The sequence below is a fragment of the Centroberyx gerrardi genome, chromosome 4 (genome assembly GCF_048128805.1).
Source record: "Centroberyx gerrardi isolate f3 chromosome 4, fCenGer3.hap1.cur.20231027, whole genome shotgun sequence".
Lineage (NCBI taxonomy): Eukaryota > Metazoa > Chordata > Actinopteri > Beryciformes > Berycidae > Centroberyx > Centroberyx gerrardi.
In genome coordinates this window covers 22933710-22955208 of record NC_136000.1, presented here as the reverse complement: position 1 = coordinate 22955208, position 21499 = coordinate 22933710, and the positions used below count along the sequence as shown (strand labels likewise).

The window sequence follows — 21499 nt, the reverse complement described above, 5'->3', positions numbered from 1 at the left end:
ACAGAAAAGAAGGATGGTTCAAACTTGAGAGGATGTGTATACAGAGACTACCATGTGCTTATCATGTAGGTAATATGACACAATTCAGGCATTTAGACAGAGGTATGTCCCAACACGATACAACTCAAACTAATATGAAATAATACTCATACACCACTCATAGCAAAACAGAACCGGTCTGTTAAAACGGCATCAAGCTATGATGCTTACATCTCAAAACCACTCCAGGAAACCGTGCTCCCACAACATGCCCATGCATGGTGTTCACCTTTGGGCGTTTGTCAGGTTTGCCTTTAAACTTGGAGATTAGGCAGTCAGCCCTCTCCTGTATGCTAGGGATGTGAATAGGTCCCGGGTCTTCCAGGTGCAGCGGCTCCCACTCCTGTCGAGGAAACTCTATTGAGACTTGATGGAAAAGCCTGGTTTGGCTGTGCCTGTTCCACACTCTGGTCTGCTTAAAAGCTACGTAAACGTTCGCCATTAGCTCATTAAAAAGAACCAATCACAGAAAAACGGTGCGAGTTAGTAGTGACAAGCTGAACACATATTCATGCGACAACAGTTACTCTACCCCGTAGTTCAGAGGCATCTGGTCATATTCTGGTTTGTCTTCCTCTGGACTTTTACCCGAATGCTTGAAGGCAGAAATGAGCAGACAAGACATATTAACACTTGGGTCTGCATCTAGGGAAAAGAGGACCTTACAAAATGATGGTACTGTTGACTGTTGTGTCTGAATACAGATTATATGCACCATTTCTGGCAGTGCATGACAATGAATTGACACTACCCAATATCCCCTGAGTCTATATCTACTTATAAGGCGCCACATCCCACCTACACACCAGTCAGCATGAAAACAAGCGGCTCCTCTCATATTAACTTAGACTTCCCACTCACAGGGAAGCAAACGACCACACAGTTTATTTTCTCAAGATTGTATCCGCTCTAGGAAGTTAATGCGGGGAGAGGAAGATGACATCACTACATGATTTAGTCTCTACTTAGGCGACACACTGCAGAGGTAAAAGCTGAGGTAGGGACGCGATTAGGGAGACGGCTTAGAGAGAACAAAAGGGGAGGGAGGAGGGGCACAGTTGGATTTGTGGCACAGACAGACAGACAGACAGACTGCGTGTCACCTGTGAGTGGAGAGAGAGCGAGGAGGTGGAGGAAGAGGAAGGGAGCAGAATGGTTTTCTTAGGGCAGCTCCGAGCGCCCGAGCTGGACAGCTGGTCTGTGCTGCTTCTGGCCTTGAGAGATAAGAGATGAGGAACAGGAGGATGAGTGGAAGATCATGATGATGATGATGATGATGATGATGCCGATGAAGATGACGATGAAGATGATGACGGCGAGCCATCACTTAGTAGAGTAAATACGTCGTACCCTCTTTCATCTCCATTGATATTGGCATACTAAATTGCAATATTTACTCTCAAAAGCTTGTAAAATTGAGACACACATATCTCAAAAATAATTATTTGGACATGAACTCAACACAACTTAGTTCTGTTTTTATCAACAGTTTCTGGCAATTAACTAATCTATTGGGTTAATACAATCAGTGTGATGTCCCACTACCCACGATTAGGTTCACTTGGTGCGTTACACTGCAAACGCACTCATGTTAGCGATGCCTGACACACACACACACACACACACACACACAGACCACCCACAAAGTGTATGTGGAAACACAGGCTAAATAAACCACTTTGTGTACCCAGAGTCCAACGGCTGTCAGAGAGACATTTCAAAAAGAAAAATAATCCACCGGTGTAGGAATTAACCCCGTCATAAAGTTTAAAGCCTGGCCTATAGAAACTATGGGAAGCAAGTGTTTTCTCCTCACTGCTCATAAAAACCTAAAGGGAAGCACTGGGAAAAATGGGGCAAGAAAAGCATAAAGACAAGGCATGAAGATAGCATTACTTTATGATGAGTGCAGCTAAGGAGCGACTATAATGAGTTAACTAATATACAAGAAAAACCATTAAATGGAAAAGTGGCATTAAAGAGTCCGTCCCATCCACTTTATGTGGAGAACTACTTAAGATTACTTATGCATATGCCTACTTCAAGTCTTTATAGTTGACTTTCAGCTAATTAGCTCGGCTAAAGATTAACAGTGAGAGGTCATTCAAGAACAGCTGTGAATGAAATCCCCTTAAAACAGTGGAGCTTGAGGCTTTAAACAGCCGATGATGAGAACGCTTAATCTATTGACGGGAAGAAAAAGCCAACTAATCTAAGCATCAAGCAGGAGAAAACTAGCTGGCACTGCTGACTCTGTGTTTCTCATGGGAGAAAGGTAAAGCAGGGTGTCAACCAAGCAAGTGAGCTGGCTACAGCTCTTCTGTTGAGGCTGCAGGAGCTAATGTAGCGCTGGCTCTTATTTCTCTGCAAGCTACATCTGGGTGCACCTACAAGCAGGCTGGTGGGTGGCTATCAAGATCTAGTCCCCTAATGAAGCTAGAAACATATGAGGGAAGCTTGAACTGGAACTCTGAGCCCATAGAAAAGGAGAGGACAACACGCAACATGAAAGAAGGGGAAGGCAGACACCATGTAAGGACGCTTCCCATTAACACCAAAGTTAAAATTCATATTTTCTGTCTCTTGCTGCTTAAGCTGCTACAACTGTTCCTATGTTTCGAAAATGTATACAACATCCTTGTCTTGTGTCTGTTGTTTTTCCAGAAAACACATGCCTAACCCTTAGAACCCACTTGTCTTAAACAACTGAGATATTAACTAGCTAACAAAGGCTAAAGCTGGTTGAAAATCATGACATTAACATACTGTATATTTTCCTATGCTGTTTTTGGAAAGTTTCATGTATTTGTTGTACAGAAAGGGGCTGAGTTAGCACCCAGCATGTTACTGGGTGCTAATGCTAGCTTGGCTATTGTTTTATCTTTTTAACCTCACAACACTGTAACATAATTCCCGGCCTTTTAGCATTTTATGACTCTGAATCTAGTCATGTTTTCATGGTCGTGCAGTTGTCTGACACCAGAAACATAAAAATTAGAAAGCTATATGACACTTGTGGTCATACGTTTGATTGAAACTCAAAATGAGCGATGACAGACTGAGTAGGAGGTAACAGAAAGTGGGCTTCTTAACATTCCTGTTAATGGTCAGAACCCCTTCCCTTCCCTTCCCCTCGCTTCCGGGTTGGAACTCCAGTCCGTTTCCCTCTCTAGGTGGGGAAGAACCTAGAGTTTATGCAGGGGTGGGGATGAGGTGGGGGGGGTTGGGGGCGTACCAGGCCAGCATGGCTAACCATACCTGCTCCCCTCTGTCGGGCAGGGTTTGACACTTGACCCTTTCTCTGTAGCGAATGCTGAGCTGCTCCTGCTGCTGAGTGCGTCTCTGAACCAGGAGAAGAGAAGCAAGCAGGAGAGACCATGACGGTGTCGCACACTCATCTGTTTCTTTCTCTCACCTCTTTCACACACACACACACACACACACACACACTGCGAGATGCACAGCAGCTATCTGATTCAGAGGTTAGAACATTTTGCAGGTTTCGATTCTCAGTTAAATTAATCACACAACAGATTTTCAAGCACCTGAGCTACGGAGGTGATTGCTCCAAAATCACACACACCGTAACAGATCTACAGTCTGTCTACAGGGAGGGGACGGCTCAAGTGGTATAACTACTGTTTTGACACAAAGCAGCTTTCCCCACTATCACACAGCAGAGAGACAGATGGTTAGATGGTCAGTCTAGGGGTTAGAAACAGAATCTCTAAGGGAGGGGGTCCACTCTTTACCTTTCTCCATGCCGGGACAGGCGCCAGGCGGACTGGCTCATTCAGGGGGGCTGGGGGCGGGGAAGGGGACAGAAGGCGGTCCAGATTGGGCAGAGATTCCCCCTTTGTGGTCAAATAAAGATGAGTGACAGCAAGCGTGGCCAACGAGAGGCCGAACAACCATGCGAGCCACCATGAGTCACAGTCATGATCCATGATGGGAGGAGGAGAGGAGAGGAGAGGAGAGGAGAGAGAGAGACAGAAAGAGGGAAGTGAATCATGGGTGGATGGTGTCATGGTGGTTGGAAAATATGTGACCTTGTTCAAAACTCAAAAGGAAATGACAAAGGGTCATAAGGAAAACATGCTGAGAGAAAGAATACTACAGTATTATATGGCATGCATTTATAACAATACCTGGAAATTTTAGACAGTAAATGTCATGCAGAATATACATGAATGATAGAGGGAAAGAAATGAAATCTGCTGTTTGTTATACATAAAGTATCCCACCCACACAACTGCTATACAGTTACGGCAGCAGTGTGATATTACCCAATATGCCACGCAGGCCAACACAGGAATAGCATAAGAGCATAGGCAGGATTGGATTACATCTCGCATTCTAATGGGCTGGTTGGTTGTAGGTGATGAAGACTTAACAAATTACTAATACAGCATAGCCTTCATAGCTAAATCCTCCAAACCTTCCCCATAAACCTTAAAGTCACACACCATTCAGCAACACCCAAACAGAAGCTTTTGTATAATGAAAGATCATATCAGAAGCAGCTATTCCAAAACACACAGCAGACGGACAGAGAAGACGTATTCTGAAACGACAACAGCTGAGAGCCGTCTTTCTCTCTATGTCAACAATAGCGTCTAGTGTTCCCGTGGCCCACACCTCCCTCCCACCGCCTGGGCTCTGTTGGTCCCCGGTAGCTAGCAACCCAAAGCTCTGTGAACCTATTCACCCAGGCCTTGCAAGCCCAGTCAGCACTATGAGGCCACCTACTTCACCCAAGAACAATATCCCACAAGGGCAGCTTCACCAAAATTAGCATTCTGGACCACAGCTCATTAATACAGTGGCCTACGGCTCGTCCATCATGAGACTGAAGGTCCTGTCAAGACGCCACAAAATCTACATGTTCATCGGAATATTCATTGTCAGGACAAACGCAACACAATGTGTGCACGGAAAACCGAGACAGACAAATCTGAACACCGCAATCATCTTTGCCCTAGTCATCCATCTTCACTTGGTGGAAAGCTCTCTCCAAACAAATACTGAAGAGACTCTAACTGTAATACCACACACAGAGAGCCATGTGAGTCTCTCCATACCTGTCTTTTGAGCCCGCCGGACTGGGCGGGAGCGTTCTCCTCAAACTTGGCGAGCAGCTGGGTGGCCATGACCTTGACTTTGTTGTGGTTCCCCACAGCGGCTGAGTCCATCTTCCTCTCCGACAGGGCAGTGGAGGCAGACGGCCTGTCGTCGCGGCTGCTCCTCGATACCTCCTCCTGTGAGAAGGCAGGGGAAGCCATTTAAGTTTTGACCTACTTTTTAGCCTGCTGCTATCAGGAATAGTTGAATCAACAGTTAATATAATAATCACAAGCTCAACATCTGAAAGCCATTTCTGACTACTTTGTGTGCTACTCACATCTTCAGAGTGACCCGCCTGGCTGGTTTTCCTCCTCTTCCCCAAACCGTCCACATCCTTCTCTTTTTTGTCCTGTTGATGACATGTCAGGAGTTATTTTTAAAGCAGACAGAGGTCAACTCCTACCACAACAATGAAATGCTGGAGAATTCAGGGGTGCTGACAGGAATTTCTTGGACACTGACCTTGGGGTTTCGTTTCCTGGATATAGCAATGCTCTGACCAAGCTTGCTGAGGAAGGAGATGGGAGATTTGGTGCTAGATATCAGCGCCGCCTTCTCCTCAGGACTCAGGTTGTGGTTATCTGAACAGAAACAGAATAGAAAAATGACTACATAGGAAATGGAAGATTATGATGAAGAAACAGCAGTTTAAAAATGCCCTCAGGATTATGAGTTATTAAGTTTTCACAACATTTCTGCACTACAGTCAGAATCCCATCCAGACACTCCCATGCATGCGCCTCCAAAAATCAGGTTATGAAACGAACCGACCTTCTGCAACACCCTCTCTTACCTCCAGGGGGCACTGTGTCCTTGAACATCTCATAGAACTGGCTGAGGTACATGACCATGGAGAGTTTGTCTGGCTCTACCACAGAAGACATCTCCTTGCCCGTCATGCAGGGCGAGATGCCAAACTCCCTCTCCGCCACGTCAAAACCCAGCTGGTTGTTCTTCTCCTGGTTCCTCTCATCCAGAGAGTCAAAGTCACTGAGGACAAGGCGGGAGAGAGAGAGAGAGAGAGAGAGAGAGAGAGAGAGAGAGAGAGAGAGAGAGAGAGAGAGAGAGAGAGAGAGAGAGAGAGAGAGAGAGAGAGAGAGAGAGAGAGAACAAGAGGGACGTGAAAGGACAAAGAGAGGTAAGTATGGATGTGATGTAAGGGACATAAAGTAAATGTTAAATAGAAAACAACCCCTGAGCAGTCACAATCTCAGCACATAACTGACCAGCCAGAGCCACTTAAACAGCTTTGGATATAATGGATGTTGACCCTGCTAATGCTGAGCCTGCATTACTTGCAAACACTAATGATGAAGCATTTCTGTACAGCAGGCTACATGTTGCGGGTAGCATTACTGTAAATGCCATTATGGCTGCAAATGCCATTTAACATGGCTCATCAATACAGCTCAACATCACATATAACCCATTTAAAAGCATTAGCGCTGGGAACATTACATCAGTCAAAGTAATGGACCCTCCACTGAGTCCAAAATAAGTGCTTTAACAATAGTTGAAACCTTGTACTGTATGTGTGCACACGTGAATGCAGTTTTCCCATGGTGCTTGTACTTATCGGTCTCCCTCCCCTCCTCCGATCATCTGGCCTATTAAGAGGCAGCAGAGCAGAACTCCAACACCACTTGGTAAAGGTCAGGCAGCACACAGACACTAATAGATTATAATGATAATTGCTGTGTTGCCTTCAGAGAGTAACAACCCGCATTAGGCATTGTGGATGGAAGCTGTGTTGTTTATAGAGGGTTTGAAGGGGGGAGCTGTGCACTCTGTGTGTGTGTATGTGGGTGGGACCTGAGGGGCCATTGTGACTGGTAGCTGTCACCTCGTTTGCAGTGATATACGAACCTAAACCAAGGTCTCAACCAGACAATAAACATCACTCGTAACCAACAAACCGTCATAAACACAGCAGGCAAGCCATGCCACGGACCGCAGCCGTTTTAACCCTTTCACGGTAACCATAATGGGATACGCTTCGCAGAGTTTGCAGAAGACAATTTTTTTTTTTTACAAGAGTCCACAAATTCAAAACAAATTTGCCATCATGGCTTAATCTGTTCCCCTTTTGCCGTGTCTGTGCTGCATGTATTTCTTTCAAATACTCACATGAGATCCGGTCTGTATCGGTGGATGAGGGCACACAGGGCCAGACCGCTCTTCCAAGACATCGTCAGGTCTGTTACATTAACATTCCTATATCCCTCCGTCTGCCTCTGGCACCAGTTCAGCAGCTTACTGGATCGAGCTATGGATTCTGGGATAGGAAAAAGAGAAAGTTAGACACTTGATGCTAAAAGAGGAGGTTGAACAGAGCCTGGACTACACATCACAAGAAATGTAAGCCGCTTCTGGAGCGGTATACATCTCTTGCTAGGCAATCACATGGCCTTTTTCAGGCTAGGTTAAGCAATAAGCAATAAGATTGTTTCATCCACGGTCCCATCATCCATGTTAGTCCCAGTTTTAACCAGTCTGTGAGACAAATTATGAACAGTGAGATGTAAATGTTTTACTGAGATATACAGGAGTGAAGGAATGCAAATGAGAGGTTAGGAGGAGATGCAGAACTCTTTAAACCTTTAAAACTGTTAGATGTGACATTTTATGTTGAACATAACTAGTGAGTAGAAATGACAATATCGATGACCGAGTTAGTGCACGCAAAAGAAATTTCAGAGGCTGCAATCAGTCCATCCACATACCGTACCATCATTCCTCTATTCATTTAAAATAACACATTCATGAGTACATAGCAGATAAACTTTAGAACTGTTAAAACCATTAGGAATCCCTGAAAAGCAACACCATGCATTTAGACTTTGTGTTACCTCGCAACTGCTTGTCAAGCAGGTAATTTTCTAGAGTGAAAATAGTTCATTATTACATTTCAGCAATTGTGATTGCACACTGAGTAGAAACTAACAATCAGCATATCAACTAATGTCTTTTTTAAAATCACACTAATGAAACAGATTACAGTTTCCTTTCGTCAAAGTGTACTGAGTATGTAAAAGTTACAAACCATTCCTGGCCAGCTTGGGTGTCGATGAGTTGATCACATTCTCAATTTCAATGCGCATTTCCCTGGTTTCCCCTGTGTCAAGGAGGTGCCGGAGCTGCAATGTCCACATTAATAAAACATTAAAATTTGTAATTTCATAGTGGTTATCCTTCACTTTATTACTTCTGAGTATTCTTCTTCAGTCTTCAAACTGATACAATAGTTCCATCTATAAAATGAAAAAAATAAATAGACAGAGAGGCAGCGTTTGCCCTCATACCCACCTGGTTGGGCCTGAGGAAGTTAAGGCTAATGTTGGGGTAACGTGTGGTAGGATCCACACTGTACTGGCTGAAGTTCTTACTGACGTTTTCCGGTGTGGTCTGGGGCAGCAGACGGTATATACTCTCCCTAAAGTAAAGAGAGAAAGACATATTCACATACACCATAATCAGAGTCTAAGTAGTTGGGGGGTAACCATGGAAATAGAGGCTGAAACCATGGTAACCTTGTTATAGAAAGGAACATGAGAGTAACTGTAGGACAGAGGAGTCACATTCCATTCATTTCTTATGAGAACCTCTTATCCCATTAGTACAACCAGAGGTGGGACTGACACCCGAGATTTAATACCAGCACATTTCCTAGTAAAGCACTCAAGAGATAAAAGGGTGTGCTGAAGAGGGAGAACGTGTGTGTGCGAGCATTTGGGTGTGCAAGCGAGAGAGAGGGGGAGAGTGAGTCCGAAGTGTGTGTGCATCAGTGTTTCCACTCCCTCACCTCTCTGCCAGCACCTCAAGAGGGGTGTTTCCCTGAGCCCAGCTCTTCACCATCCAGCCCGAGTCCATGGCTGCCAGGAAACCTCGGGCGATGCCGGTGCCCATGGGCCAGAAGGGCTGGAGACAGCAGTAAACAAACACATTCAACAACCAAACACTGCCACGGAGGAATCAGAAAAAGAAAACAAAAGAGGAGTGGAACTGTGAAGCCAGCTTCAAGGGAACAACTTGAACTATTCTGAATTCGCTTCACCGCAACGGCTTTTCTCTGCAGCTTTTACCCTTTGGGGATCACCTAGTTTCTCACGCTTTCTCTCACACTATAACAGCAACAGCTTTAAAGGCCATCTGAAAAAAAACATCCCTTCTCAAACAACACTGATATCCACTTGAATCAAAATAAGCATTAACAGAATACACAATGCATATAACCAGAAAGAAGAAAGAATTCTGTCAAGTGTGAATCTTATGCAATTCTCACTTGGTCAATATCACTTTCCACAGAGGTGGGAGTACATCTAATACAAATTCTCCCTTCCAGCCTAATCCACTTATAATATCAAAGAATAGAACAACGCTACACAATATCGCTCACCTCCAGCAGGCTGTCTCCCACCAGCGCCACCAGCAGCTTGTGGCCGTTGCGCTGGCGCACCAAGGCGGCGTTCTCCGAGGCGTACATGCAGGTGAAGTCGAACATGGCGACGTCGGGCTGGCCGTAGTGGTTGATGGCAAAGTCCAGCGTGGGCAGCTGGTGGTTGGTGGAGAAGTCCGCCGCCTCACGGGCGTAGGACAGCAGCGCGGTCTGGTCCACGTTGGCCCGGGATAGCAGCATCTCCGTGTCTGCATAGTCCTAGAGGAGCAGAGGTAAGGGAACGGGCTTAGATCAGAAGAGACCGTGAAGAAGACTAATGAGAGCGAGAGAGGGCGCTGGGAGACGGACCAGAGGAGAAGGTGGTGATGAAAAGCGGGGGAAGATGCTGAGAATTGGAACTACTAAAACGTTTTGTATCCTTGTGTTAGAGTTTATATTTCCGTCTATCGGTGCAGTATGAGGTCACCATTAAAGATACTCTGTTATCCAGAAGTAAAAGTAATGAGAGTTCAATTCATGGGGACTTTAACTGTTTTGTACATGGGGGAAAAAGATCTTCAAATTGAAGCTACGCCAAAATACAAGCACATGAATCTGTCGGCAGCTGTCACGGACAGTTAGAGACATGGTTATGATAGAATAACTAGCCTCCTTAGCCGAGCTGAGCATGAGGGATAAAAGGCAAAAATCCTAGAAAATTAGCAGACTGAAATCCCTTACAGCAAAAGTCTCTACAATTAAAAAAAAAAAAAGCTGACTGGCCCTATCTTCATCTGCTAGTCTTTCTGAGGAAACAGTGGTTGGTTGTGTGAACAAGAAAGACTCGCTACCTTTGTCTGAGAAGTTAATCTGTCACTATTACGTATTCATGTGTGATGGCAACTTAAGATTCACGAAATAAGTGAAAGAAAAAGGTAGGATGGAAAAAGTATTTAAAAAATGTATTTCAGTATGCTGCAGGAATAACTAAACCTTACCAATTACCTAGAAAATGTGCCTGTGAAAGAATATATTTTAAGGTGACAGCTTCTTTTGCTCTTCACTCTATTACAGAGAGACCTAGTAGTTCCAGTGGACTGAACTGTGTTGTTCGCGAGTCTCTCCGACATGTAGCATCAAATCACTGCATGCTTCCAAAGTGACATGTTTTTAAAGAGGGCGGTGAGAGGCGCATTCTTCCCTCTTCAAGCTCCCTGGTCGGCCCATGCCAGGCAGCCTGGTGGTGACGGAGGTGGTGGAGGTGGTTTGGGGGGGGGGGGGCTAGTGGAAGATCTGAATGGCTGTTGTTTTCTGATTCATGGCGCTGCCCGAGGAACTGTGTGGACTCGCCACCCGTCTGCCAGCCCTCCCACCCCTCCTCCACCCCGTTCCCAGGAGCAGGACACAGTCATTTCCATTGCTATAAAAGGATCTGTCTAGGACATCGCATTAAAAGGAACCTTACAGAAGTTACTGTGCAAGTAGTACTTCAGTAAATTGCGCCTTTTCATGAACATGTGCCTAGTGACTCCTACTAACCGTGTGTGTGTGTGTGTGTGTGTGTGTGTTTTGGGGGGGTCAGGCTACTCATTTGTGGGCAGTGGACCTTAAATACTGAATCGATGACAAATCAACACTCCCATTCTGTGTCGAATCAAAAAAAGCCCAAAGTAATGGAAGAAGAGTAGGGATTGTGACTGAGTTGGCGAAAACACACTTTCAAAAGAATGTGCAATCTAAAAGCCACCACACAACCACACTGCACTTTCAGTAACCTTTGGATATAGAAGCCAGAAATGTAAAGCCCTGAGTGGAGTTCCTAAAGACTTTTTCCGGCTTCCTGGGGAAAGTGGCCAGGCAAAGGAAACTACCGTGTATTATGAGGGCACAAACTCTCAGCAAGTGTGGTTGAGTTGGCAGTTTGTTCCTGCACACTGTTGGCTTGGATAGACCATTAGGCCGATACTAGACAGAAACAGAGAAAGATTGAAAGATGGAGAAAGAGGTAGGGACAGACAGACAGAAACAGAGAGAGCGATAGAGAGAAAGAGAAGTGTGATTTTGTCAGCATGTATGTGCATATTGCATTCATGTCTGTATCAGAGAGAAAAAGAGACAGACTGACAGATTCAACAATTGTCTTTCTCTTTCCCTCTCTCACACACACACACACACACACACACACACACAGTGTGCTGCAGCCTTTGATCACTCACATGCAGAATGACTCCCTTCTCCAGCAGGCTCTGTTTTTTGGCAGTCATCACAAAGTAGTGCGTGTCATCCTTGTAGTAGACAATGTTTTCCAGGTCAATTCCTTAGGAGACCAATAAAAAGAAGTATTGTTATATACGTTCTCAAAAAGAACAATCCCTTCCCCTATTTCTGCGGCCGACCGTCCCTTAACAACCCGCTGCAAACGTCATCATTAGAGGACAACAGCGGCAATTACATGACTCACAGCACAAAACCAAAGGCCTCGGGACACTGCCATGTCAGCAGTAAACTCCTATGGCAGGCCTGGCATCAAACCCGACGTCAAGCATTTTAATTGGACGATCGGACACATTGAGAACAGATCTTTTGTTTCGCTTTCCTTCATTTTACCAAAACATCCTCTTGCAAAACCCCTCCAAATACAGGAACTGGTTGGGAATTCTAACTTTCTATGTAACAGACCTGTTGCTTCTCGGAGGTCTTGGAAGAACTTCTGGTTGAAGATGAAGGCCACGCCGCTGATCTCCTCGACCTTGGCCTCCGCCGTGGTGTTCCTGTTGATGAAGTTTGCCGTGATGGCGATGGCCAGCTTGCCCCGGAACTCCTTACGCCGAAACCCTGGGGAAAAGGAAAGAGGAAGGAGGAAGCAGAGAGGATGTGATCTCGAGGTCAGGAGTCAGGCGGGTTCAGATCATTACATAGACGGTGAACTGTGACACCATACATTTTCAAAGGTTTCCGAAATGGAGGGAGCAATCCGTCAAATCTCCGCACCGGGTTTTCTACCGCTTTAAATGCCCATATTTGCTTTTACATCACATCAAACCGTGTAAATGCATACATCCTGAATGCAACCAGATGTATCACGGCAACATAAACAACTTTCTAGTTTTTTCAAGCTGTGCGAGCGCACTTCATGGCTGTCCCAGAGGGAGCCTGCTTCCCTTCATTGATGTAACAGGCAGTAGAATTGAAAGGGGTCATGGTAGTCTGCTCCACAGGGGTTCGCTATGCCAGTGTGGCTGCCTGTGAGGCCCAGACACTCATACAGGAAACAGACAGCCAATTCACCAGTTCCTGCTCTGCTCTGCTCTGCCAATAGATCACTCGGGAGCAGGCCTAGTCTCTGAAGATGGATGTAGCAGCTAGACACGCACACACAAACACACAGGCAGATGTGCACAAACACACATTCTTAAGCGCACGTGAGGAATGGAGTGAGGTCAGGCGCCCGACCACAGCTGTGCGCAAGTGAGATCATAATTTCTCTGATTGGCCTCCAAGTCAACATGAAAAGAAAAACTCTTGTTTTTGCTTTCCTTGATGAGTCAAGGAAAAACTGTGTCGTACTATAACCGTTTCATACTATTGCATTACTCCCAGTCAGTAAATGTGTACTTGCCTGCTAGGGTGTTTCTCCTTCCATCTGCCCCAATGATGACATCAAACTCCAGCTCGCTGACAGGGTGTGTCTTGGGGTGGATCTCAGCCCTCCAGCCTATCCCTAAGAAAACACAGCATGTGTAATCAGACAGAAATACGTCAACAGAACCAGCTAAGACTCTCTGACAGACAGTTCTCTGATGAAACACAGGGTAATTTTGCCTGGCAGCAGTTTGAGTTACTTACTTTCAGTCTCTTGGTCTTCAGGCGGCTCGATCAGACCCTTGAACTCGACATTTACGTGGATCTCAATGCCCAGGAGGAGAGCCACTTTGAGCAGCATCAGCTGAAGCTGACGAATACCTAGAATGAAGAGAAAGAGAGCGAGAGAAAGAGTCAAACAATGATATAAAAACTGCAAAACTAACAACAAATTCCACTATCAAGAGGGCATTCGGACGATGGTAGTGCAAACACAGGAGAGATGGGAAAAGTCTGTGATGTCCACTCACTGATATGATCGATAGCACCGGCGCAGAACTTCCCATAGAACTTCTTGGCCCCGAGGCCCCTGAGGTCCTGGATGGTGAAGGGCCAGAGGTGGAGCACATTGTTCCTGGAGAAGGCATCCCTCTTCTCCAGCAGCACCACCTTGGCCCCCAGGAACCCCAGCTCGATGGCTGTACGCAGGCCGCATGGCCCCGCACCAATGATCAGACACTAGGGGTGAGAGAGAGAGAAACTAAGATGTTACAGATAGGATACAAGAAGTACGTGAGCAAGACACATGGAAGACAAATCCTAAGAAGATATAAATGCAGGCAAAGGTGAGATGCACATAGAAGAGAGTAAAAAAGCTATGAAGGCAATTATTTAAGTAAACTTTACTTTTAATTTAAGTTCAAATTGTCTCCTAAACAGCAGCAATCAAGGGCTCCGTCATCCCCTTGGTATCCTTTAGTATAAAACAAGGCCAGGTTGGTAATCATGAGCATGCTGTGTGCAGCTTACTGACATCACATTACATGATTTCTAATTATTGAGGTTCACATTTTTGTTGGCTCTCGCCTAGTGCAGCTTTAAATGAGTCATAAAAGGAATAATACCGTTTCCCATAATGCAGACCTACCTTTGAGTTGGCACATGCACGGCCCTTCTTGTACTCTTTATGGCTGGCCCTCTTGTCCAACTTGGCCCAGAGCGCCTTGGCCTTCCAGTAGTTGAGTCTGGACTTGAGCTTGTGGTAGAAGACCCGGTACTCGCAGGGCTTGAGCTCCAGGTGGTCGCACAGCTCCTGGAAGGCCTTGAGCGTGCCCTTGCAAGTGCTCGCCTGGACGAAGTTGTCGAACAGGACATGGGACCGGTTCACCCCGTCTCCCCCGGCCGCACCGACGCCTCCATCCCCCATGGTCCGGACTCACGCAGGGCTGTGAGGGGCCCTTCACCCCCAGACAGGGGTCTCTGGGTCCAGCCCGAGCCCTGGAACTGCCTCTGTCTCTCCGGTGGGGGGGGGGGCTCTAACTGCCGGCCTCAGGCATCCTCAACCTGTCAGGGAGAGCGAGAGAAGGAGAACCGTAAAACTGAGTGGATCATGAGAAGAAAATCAAGCCATGTGTTACAAAGTTAAGTATTGTCTCAAACATTACCACAGAAAAGCAAACTTTACAAAACCAAAACTTCTTCTTTTTAAGCCCAGAACGTTATCAACACACTCCACTTTAACATAAACAGAACTTTAATTACAGAGTAAAGAGAATTCAATCATGATAAAGGAGAATTCAATCTTGATGAAGGAGCACAGAAACAAGTGGGGATTTAAATTGCTTTGATTCAAATCTCCATAATCCCCATGATTGGTTCCTTCCTTTCCTCTATCAGTGATATACTATAGTCTACTATCAAGTTTCTTGTAAAGATACTGATTAAGCATCAGTTCTGTCTGACAGTGGAATAGTGCCCCCAATCTCAAAAGCTTGATTGATATTAAAATGCTGCTTCATCATAACAACTACAAGTAACATGGCTAGCCAGACAAGCAATCAAAGGAGCAATTGACGATAAAAGGCAGGTCATTCCAGGTCTCACTGCCATTCTTCTGCAGACACACAACCTAAAAACAGCCTCTTATCTGTCTAGGAACGGGGCTGCCGGACACAGGCAGCGCACTACTGCACCACACAAAGCCAAACAGGAAGCACACGGGGCACGAGTGTGTGTACACAAAACACTGCGGCACAGAATCACTCCACACAGTCTCCCTGCTCCAGACACAGGAAATATGCGGTTCATCCCAAAACACAATCATATTCATTCAAGAACATAATTTGGCGACAGTTCAACAGTGTTTCTATCCGCGTAAGCCAGACAGCACCTAGATTGCTACCTGCAATTCAGATGACAATCACTGTACTTGCCCCCTGGTGTGTTACTGCCTCCTGTATGAACACTGCGAGAGTGAGAGTTTGACTTCTGTTGTTGTTTTTACCTGCTATGACATGCAGCAGTGTAGCCATTGTGTGTTCTGCGTTTTCACCCCCAGGGGGAAGAGATCACTCTTGCTCTTTGGCGTCTGTAGCTCAGCTGTCAGGTCTGGAATGTCTTTATGGGCTCTCTCTCTCTCCGACTCTCACACTGGATTTTAGCAGAATAGGCAGCCTTTAAAGGTCAGCTTTTCTCAACGTCGATGCAAAGTTTACGGGGAGATAATGGGGAAATGGAGGATAAAAGAAACCTTACAAAGTGCCGCCGTGTCAGTGGCGATGACTGTACAAAACCTCGTCTGATCCAGTCTGTTTGCTGAGTAATGAGGATCGGGCCGAGCATTGTCTCTGTGTTTAAGTTTGCATCAGTTCCCCAGGGCGACGATGCAGAAACTCGCCTTGCCTGCTAGAGGTTTCACTGTGGCTCAGCAGACAGGATCATTTTACGGAGGCTTGCCTATGTAACACTTTGCCATTTGACCTCTAGAGATACTATCTGCAGAATCAGGATCTTTCAAAGGCTGCTTGAAACCATGAAACCATGAAAACTAAGTGTAGGCTATGTGTGTGTAAGAAAGAATGAAAGCAGATTTCCATTTTCGCAACGAATGATTTCGAACAGGAATCATTACGCTATGAATCAGAAAGGAAATGGCAAGTAAACAATGGAGATAGATTAATTATTAAACGTTCTTGTCTAGGGACTGGGCCTATGCTCTGTCTTTGACTGGATAGGGTTGCAGTCTGGTGCCAGGACAGGACAGGACTGGGTGGGGCACCTCATGGCAGGACATCACCCAATACTTTGATCCACAAGCCACAGTTCATGGTCCTCACGTCTCAAAAAAACACAGAAGCGTAAAACAAAAGGTAAATCAAAGCTATGTCTGTCATATCAGATATGACACAAAATTCACAATGGCAAAAATCTTTCCGTAACCTTATATTGACCTGTACAAGAGGAACACCTTCGTCACATACTGAAATGAGTTCGCCTACGATTACTGGAAAGCTGCAAATGTTTCCTGAGGAAATCACACATGAACTGCCTACTACTGTGTAAAAGGTTGACTGGTGACCATGAAGTGGTGTCCGTACACCACTGTCCAGGAAGCCCAGCTAGCTCATGGAAACCAATGCAGTCCCAGTCCCAGTGGCGATACATGATGAAAGGGAGGCAGGTACAGAGGTCGGCGGGCCTCCCTTTCACACCCTGCCAACTCCTCACTGCTGTGTGGAAACAGCAGGCTCTGGGTTTGGCTCGGCCTCAGTCCGTCAGGCCCAGCGCTGGAAGTGCAGTGCCAGCAAAGATGGAAGGGGCCTCTTCCACCACAGTCACTTAAATAACCAGCTACACCCTTTCCTCTATCTCACCCAAACCCACAGCACAGTCCGGTAGTGAAAGCGTACGGCTTGACTCTCACCTTCACAATGAAAAACTGCACACTGTGAAGTCTATCGGCACCTGCAGCAGCTGTGCAAAGTCTGTGGGTATGTGTACACACACACACACACACACACACACAATCACACACAAGTAGGAGCCACGCACATCTATGTTTGCCTTTGTGACTTGCCTGGCCAGAAAAACAATCAGAAACCATTTTAGACTCAATAAATCGTTACAATTAAGACTGGGCCTTATGAAACCTTCCATTCTTTTTGTCTGCGAAGGACCCCAGTGTAGTGTACAGTACATGTAACATACTGTAGTTCCCATACTGTAGTATGACAGTGGAGGTAAGACAATGACACCAACACCCATTTAACAAAACAAAAACCTGAAGCTCAGACCTGCCAAGTTCTGAAGGGAATTCCTCTGCTGTGCTCTTTGACCCTGCTGATGGTTTTCAGCTTAGCGACAGAAAAGGACACAAGGGAAGAGATCACAATTCATCAGCATTTAGACTGCTTTATGAGGCCGAGAACAAAAAGGCAGAGCAGCTCGATTATAGGCATCTCAAACATCTTGTCCGAAGCCTCATGGAACCATACTTAAATAAAAAAGAAAACCTTCTGCGCCCTAAAACAGAGCGTGAGCTTGAGAAAATGGTCACAGAAGGGTAATAAGAGAAACAGCTTCTATCTCTTGCTGCTGCCACCCTCCCCATTCCCAGCTGGGACAAACAATCAGTGGGTCGTTCTCCTCCTCACTGTAAGCAAGGGGGTTCTGGAGGACACATGAAGGGCCAAGGAGGGCAATTGAGCAGATAGTATCACCCCTATGGCACACTCCCGGGGAAGATCGCAGCAAACATTCCTTAGAGGTCTTTGAAGGGGAGGGGGGGGTGCGATCATTGACTGGATGTGCTGTGTCACCAGTGTGTGTGTGTTGTGGAAAGATGCTGCAGTACAGCTACAGATCAGCTGCGACAACGCTATTGACACAGCTAAACGACCAGAGACAACTTGACCTAGACAGAATTGCAGCCTCCTGCAGAGACTCATATGTCCACTCAACATGAAATGCTGCATTGTATATTTTTGCTCCGATTGTATTTATGACTCGAAGAAAAGGGAGAGAAACAGTGCTGGGCTGGGCTGGGCGGCTGGCTGGTTCAGTGGCTTAAGAGTAGCAACCCTGCACTGATAATATCGAGTGAGGGAGGGTGACGTTTATGAAATAAGCGACAAAAGTCCTTTTTTCGACAAAATCCTATTTCCTCCAACAGCACTAAAATTCCCGACCATGCAGTTTTAAGTGGGTAATGCAAAGGAGAATGTAAAAAAACAGCTTTGCCTCGGCGCACCCTCAAAATCTCCTGACATCTGGATGAGCTGCAGGATTTCACACTCTAAAGAATTACATCGCAACACGAATACATGCAAGCCCACACACCCCTCCTCCTCCTCCTCTTCCTCCTCCCCCACCGCGCACACACACACATACATATGGCATGCCTTTGTAGTTTACTGGTAGTATTACATCATCGTCTAATCCAAAAATAGATTCACAGATTAGGCCACTAGGCTACATGTTGGAAGGCGCTGCTTTCATTTAAACACATGCGGTACTTGTTTACTAGTAGTCAGCAAGAAATTGTAAATGAGAACCCGCCTGGATAAATATATTTCAAGTAGTGGTGGCTGATCTATATTTGTATTTTCCTTTTCCTGCTCGGTCACTGTGGAGAACGTATCTGGGGTTTCACACAGTTGCGCGTGTTTATTTTGTCTGCGTTCAATTTTGATTTTCATTCCAGGATCAAAGCCAGAGACTCAAAAAAAGAAGTATAAAAATGATACGGTGTCCAAAAGATGTCATTTTTTCCCCCTGTCACTATGAGAGAAAACAGACGACTGAAGGGATTTTGGCGTGGAACTCTGTAAGTGGAGGGAGAGTCGGTAAAAGAGCAACCAAGAGTTTTGGAGGCGTAAATGCAAGTTGAATTGCTTACTGACTACAACAGAATAACAAACTGGGCTACTGGAAGCTTGCGAGAGTCCGCCTGTATCCTTAAATAGCACTTTGTCCTGGGTCTCGGGCTCTTGGATGAGTGATGTTCAGAGGACACCCTAGAGATGAAAGTAATATCCCGGCCCCGTCTCCTCCTTTCATCCATCAGGAGACTTGGCAGGGAGGAGGTGGGAGGACAGGATGCAATGTGATCGGTCTCTCCGAGCGGTGGATATCTTCAGAATAATGGACGTACAAACAGAACATTTAGTCCTTCTAAACTGTAGCCCTGTTATTGTCCTACACCGCCCAAATCCCCCATCCTAAATGCCTGTAACAGTAGTTGGATTTGACAGCTCATTCCTTCCTGTTTGCCTTCAAATGACAGCTGCATTGTCTTTATGGCTGACAGTTATTGATCCCCTTAATGTTCCCCTCATACTCATTTAAGATAATCACCGGAGAGGGCTACATTACAGTATGACTGTACAGCTAATTGCGGTGCAATGCAGTGGCAGGTGTGGTGCATTCAGGGCCTGCCTGCGGGCTGTAAATAGATTGTACTGTACTAAGAGGACGGTTGGACAGAGTTGTTATCTCCTCTTTCTGTATCTTCTGTTCCACTGGTTATTATGTACACATTATTTAGGCTAGAAATAGGCTAAAGTTCACTGTCATTGTAAATGAGGACACAGGCCAAAGCTGGGCTAATTCGGAAATCAATACAATCTAAACAGCAAACCAAAATCAAGTCAGTTCAAAATATTAACTTCCTAGAAATCCTGCATAATTTAATTGCTTCCTACTATTTTCCCCATCCCCTTTTCCTTCTGTTCCCGCTTCTTTCCAAGACAGAAGTGTGTTGACGCTGTGAACTCTGCAGCTGGTGGGAAGCCTCCAGAGACCGAGACCGTTGCAGAAACAGGAACCACCAACACACACTTTGCTGTCTGAACAGATACACAGTGATGTTATGATGTCGTACAGTATCCTTTCTGTTGGATGATAGACTTTTCTCCCCCTCTCTCTCTCTCTCTCTCTCTTTCAACAAGCAGTCAGGTAGTGGTCATCACATCGTCACAGCATCACCTCTGTCCTTCTCTTGGTGATTGAAAGGTTGATACTTGGGCTTATGAAGGCAACTGATCCGTTAGTCACAATCGGAGATACTTGCACAGAGAATTCCCTCATCTTCAACATGTCCGTCTATGCACCATAGCTGTAAACAAACACCAGGCTTATTACGAAGCCATTCCTCACAGATGGGGGTTGTGGAGCCTCTGGTCAAACTCTGTCCCCATATAAAGTCTGTTACAACAGCAGTAGTGTGACGATATCACATGGGAGAGTTATCAAGAATCTAGTCTATAAACATTCCTGGAGGAAACGTGTTCCTCTTAACCAGCGGATCAGAAACTGGTGCAAGTATAATTATCTGAACCGTCAATCCAGACATTATCACTGCACGTCAACAGAATGATAGCACAAATGAAGATATGAAGTCAACAAATGAAGATATGAAGTCAACAAAGTGGATGAATGACTGACTCTTTTCAGTTATTGGCCAAATATTGCCATTGTGAGCCTGTCGAAACCACTAGGCTGAGCTCTTCACAGGGAGAGCGGTCTCCTGTCCTATTCATCTTCACAAATTCCCCTCCAGGAGTGGAGACAGTTGTCTGTCTATTCAAAGGGATTTCAGCAGACAAAGCCTCAGAGCACAGTGAGCATGCAAACATTTGTTGACTGAAACTAAACTTGCTTCTGGCAAAGCCCGTCTCCGAACCATCTGGCTTTTGAATCGCTTCTGTTTCTGACAATTAGGCTACACCGTGCCGCCGAGCCATTCGCTTTAATTCCCACGACCGATACGGATTTCCGACAGCGGCGGCAACCGAGAGTCTTTGAGCCAAATATATGAATTTCACGTTGCCCTCACTTAAACACTACATAGAAAAATCACTGCCTGACAAATTAATACTCGGCACACTGGAATAATATCATGCACCCAGTCAAATTCATCACTTATGCGGTGTTCTGGGATTCAGTGAACCAAGACGTACACCATGTGCATGCAGCATCCTGTTTTTGAGTACAGCTCATCGCTTGTGCCATGTGTCATCCCCCCCCTCCCCCCCCTTCCCCAATCTTTCCTGTTACTCCACTGCATGCTGCCCAGTAAAGCAGAAACAAGGATGCATTCCTCTTTATTGCTCAGCATGCTTACTGCTTAATGTAGTTCAGCCAATTTTAAAATATATTTCAAGTATTTAAAGGCATTTTCACTCTCTTTCCATCAAAGTAAAAATGTAAACAATGATTTTACACCTTCACTGTACAAGCCACCTTCCAGGTATCTGTTCAAGATTAGAGCCTGTTCAATTATGGATTGTGTTATTTATTGTGCAGTACATAACTGTATGGCTACAGTTGGGCCTAAATAGAAAAACTAACCAAGAAAGAGACCATGACCAGCTACACTTG

The 21499-nt window shown here is 45.6% G+C and overlaps 1 protein-coding gene across 1 annotated transcript in view; it reads right to left on the bottom strand.

The window, feature by feature from the left end:
• mical3a (microtubule associated monooxygenase, calponin and LIM domain containing 3a) overlaps positions 1–21499 on the bottom strand; it is a 61813-nt gene that overhangs the window by 30992 nt on the left and 9322 nt on the right. Inside the window, exons 2-20 of the mRNA XM_078282841.1 lie at positions 14268–14683; positions 13651–13858; positions 13385–13501; positions 13158–13259; positions 12218–12373; positions 11755–11855; positions 9560–9817; positions 8966–9081; positions 8470–8596; positions 8207–8300; positions 7291–7438; positions 5957–6153; positions 5626–5744; positions 5441–5512; positions 5121–5297; positions 3792–3893; positions 1143–1253; positions 572–634; positions 269–382 (exon numbers count right to left, since the gene is read on the bottom strand). Coding sequence (XP_078138967.1) covers positions 269–382; positions 572–634; positions 1143–1253; positions 3792–3893; positions 5121–5297; positions 5441–5512; positions 5626–5744; positions 5957–6153; positions 7291–7438; positions 8207–8300; positions 8470–8596; positions 8966–9081; positions 9560–9817; positions 11755–11855; positions 12218–12373; positions 13158–13259; positions 13385–13501; positions 13651–13858; positions 14268–14546 — 2661 coding nt within the window. The 5' untranslated portion in view covers positions 14547–14683. The remainder of the gene's footprint in view (positions 1–268; positions 383–571; positions 635–1142; positions 1254–3791; positions 3894–5120; positions 5298–5440; positions 5513–5625; positions 5745–5956; positions 6154–7290; positions 7439–8206; positions 8301–8469; positions 8597–8965; positions 9082–9559; positions 9818–11754; positions 11856–12217; positions 12374–13157; positions 13260–13384; positions 13502–13650; positions 13859–14267; positions 14684–21499) is intronic.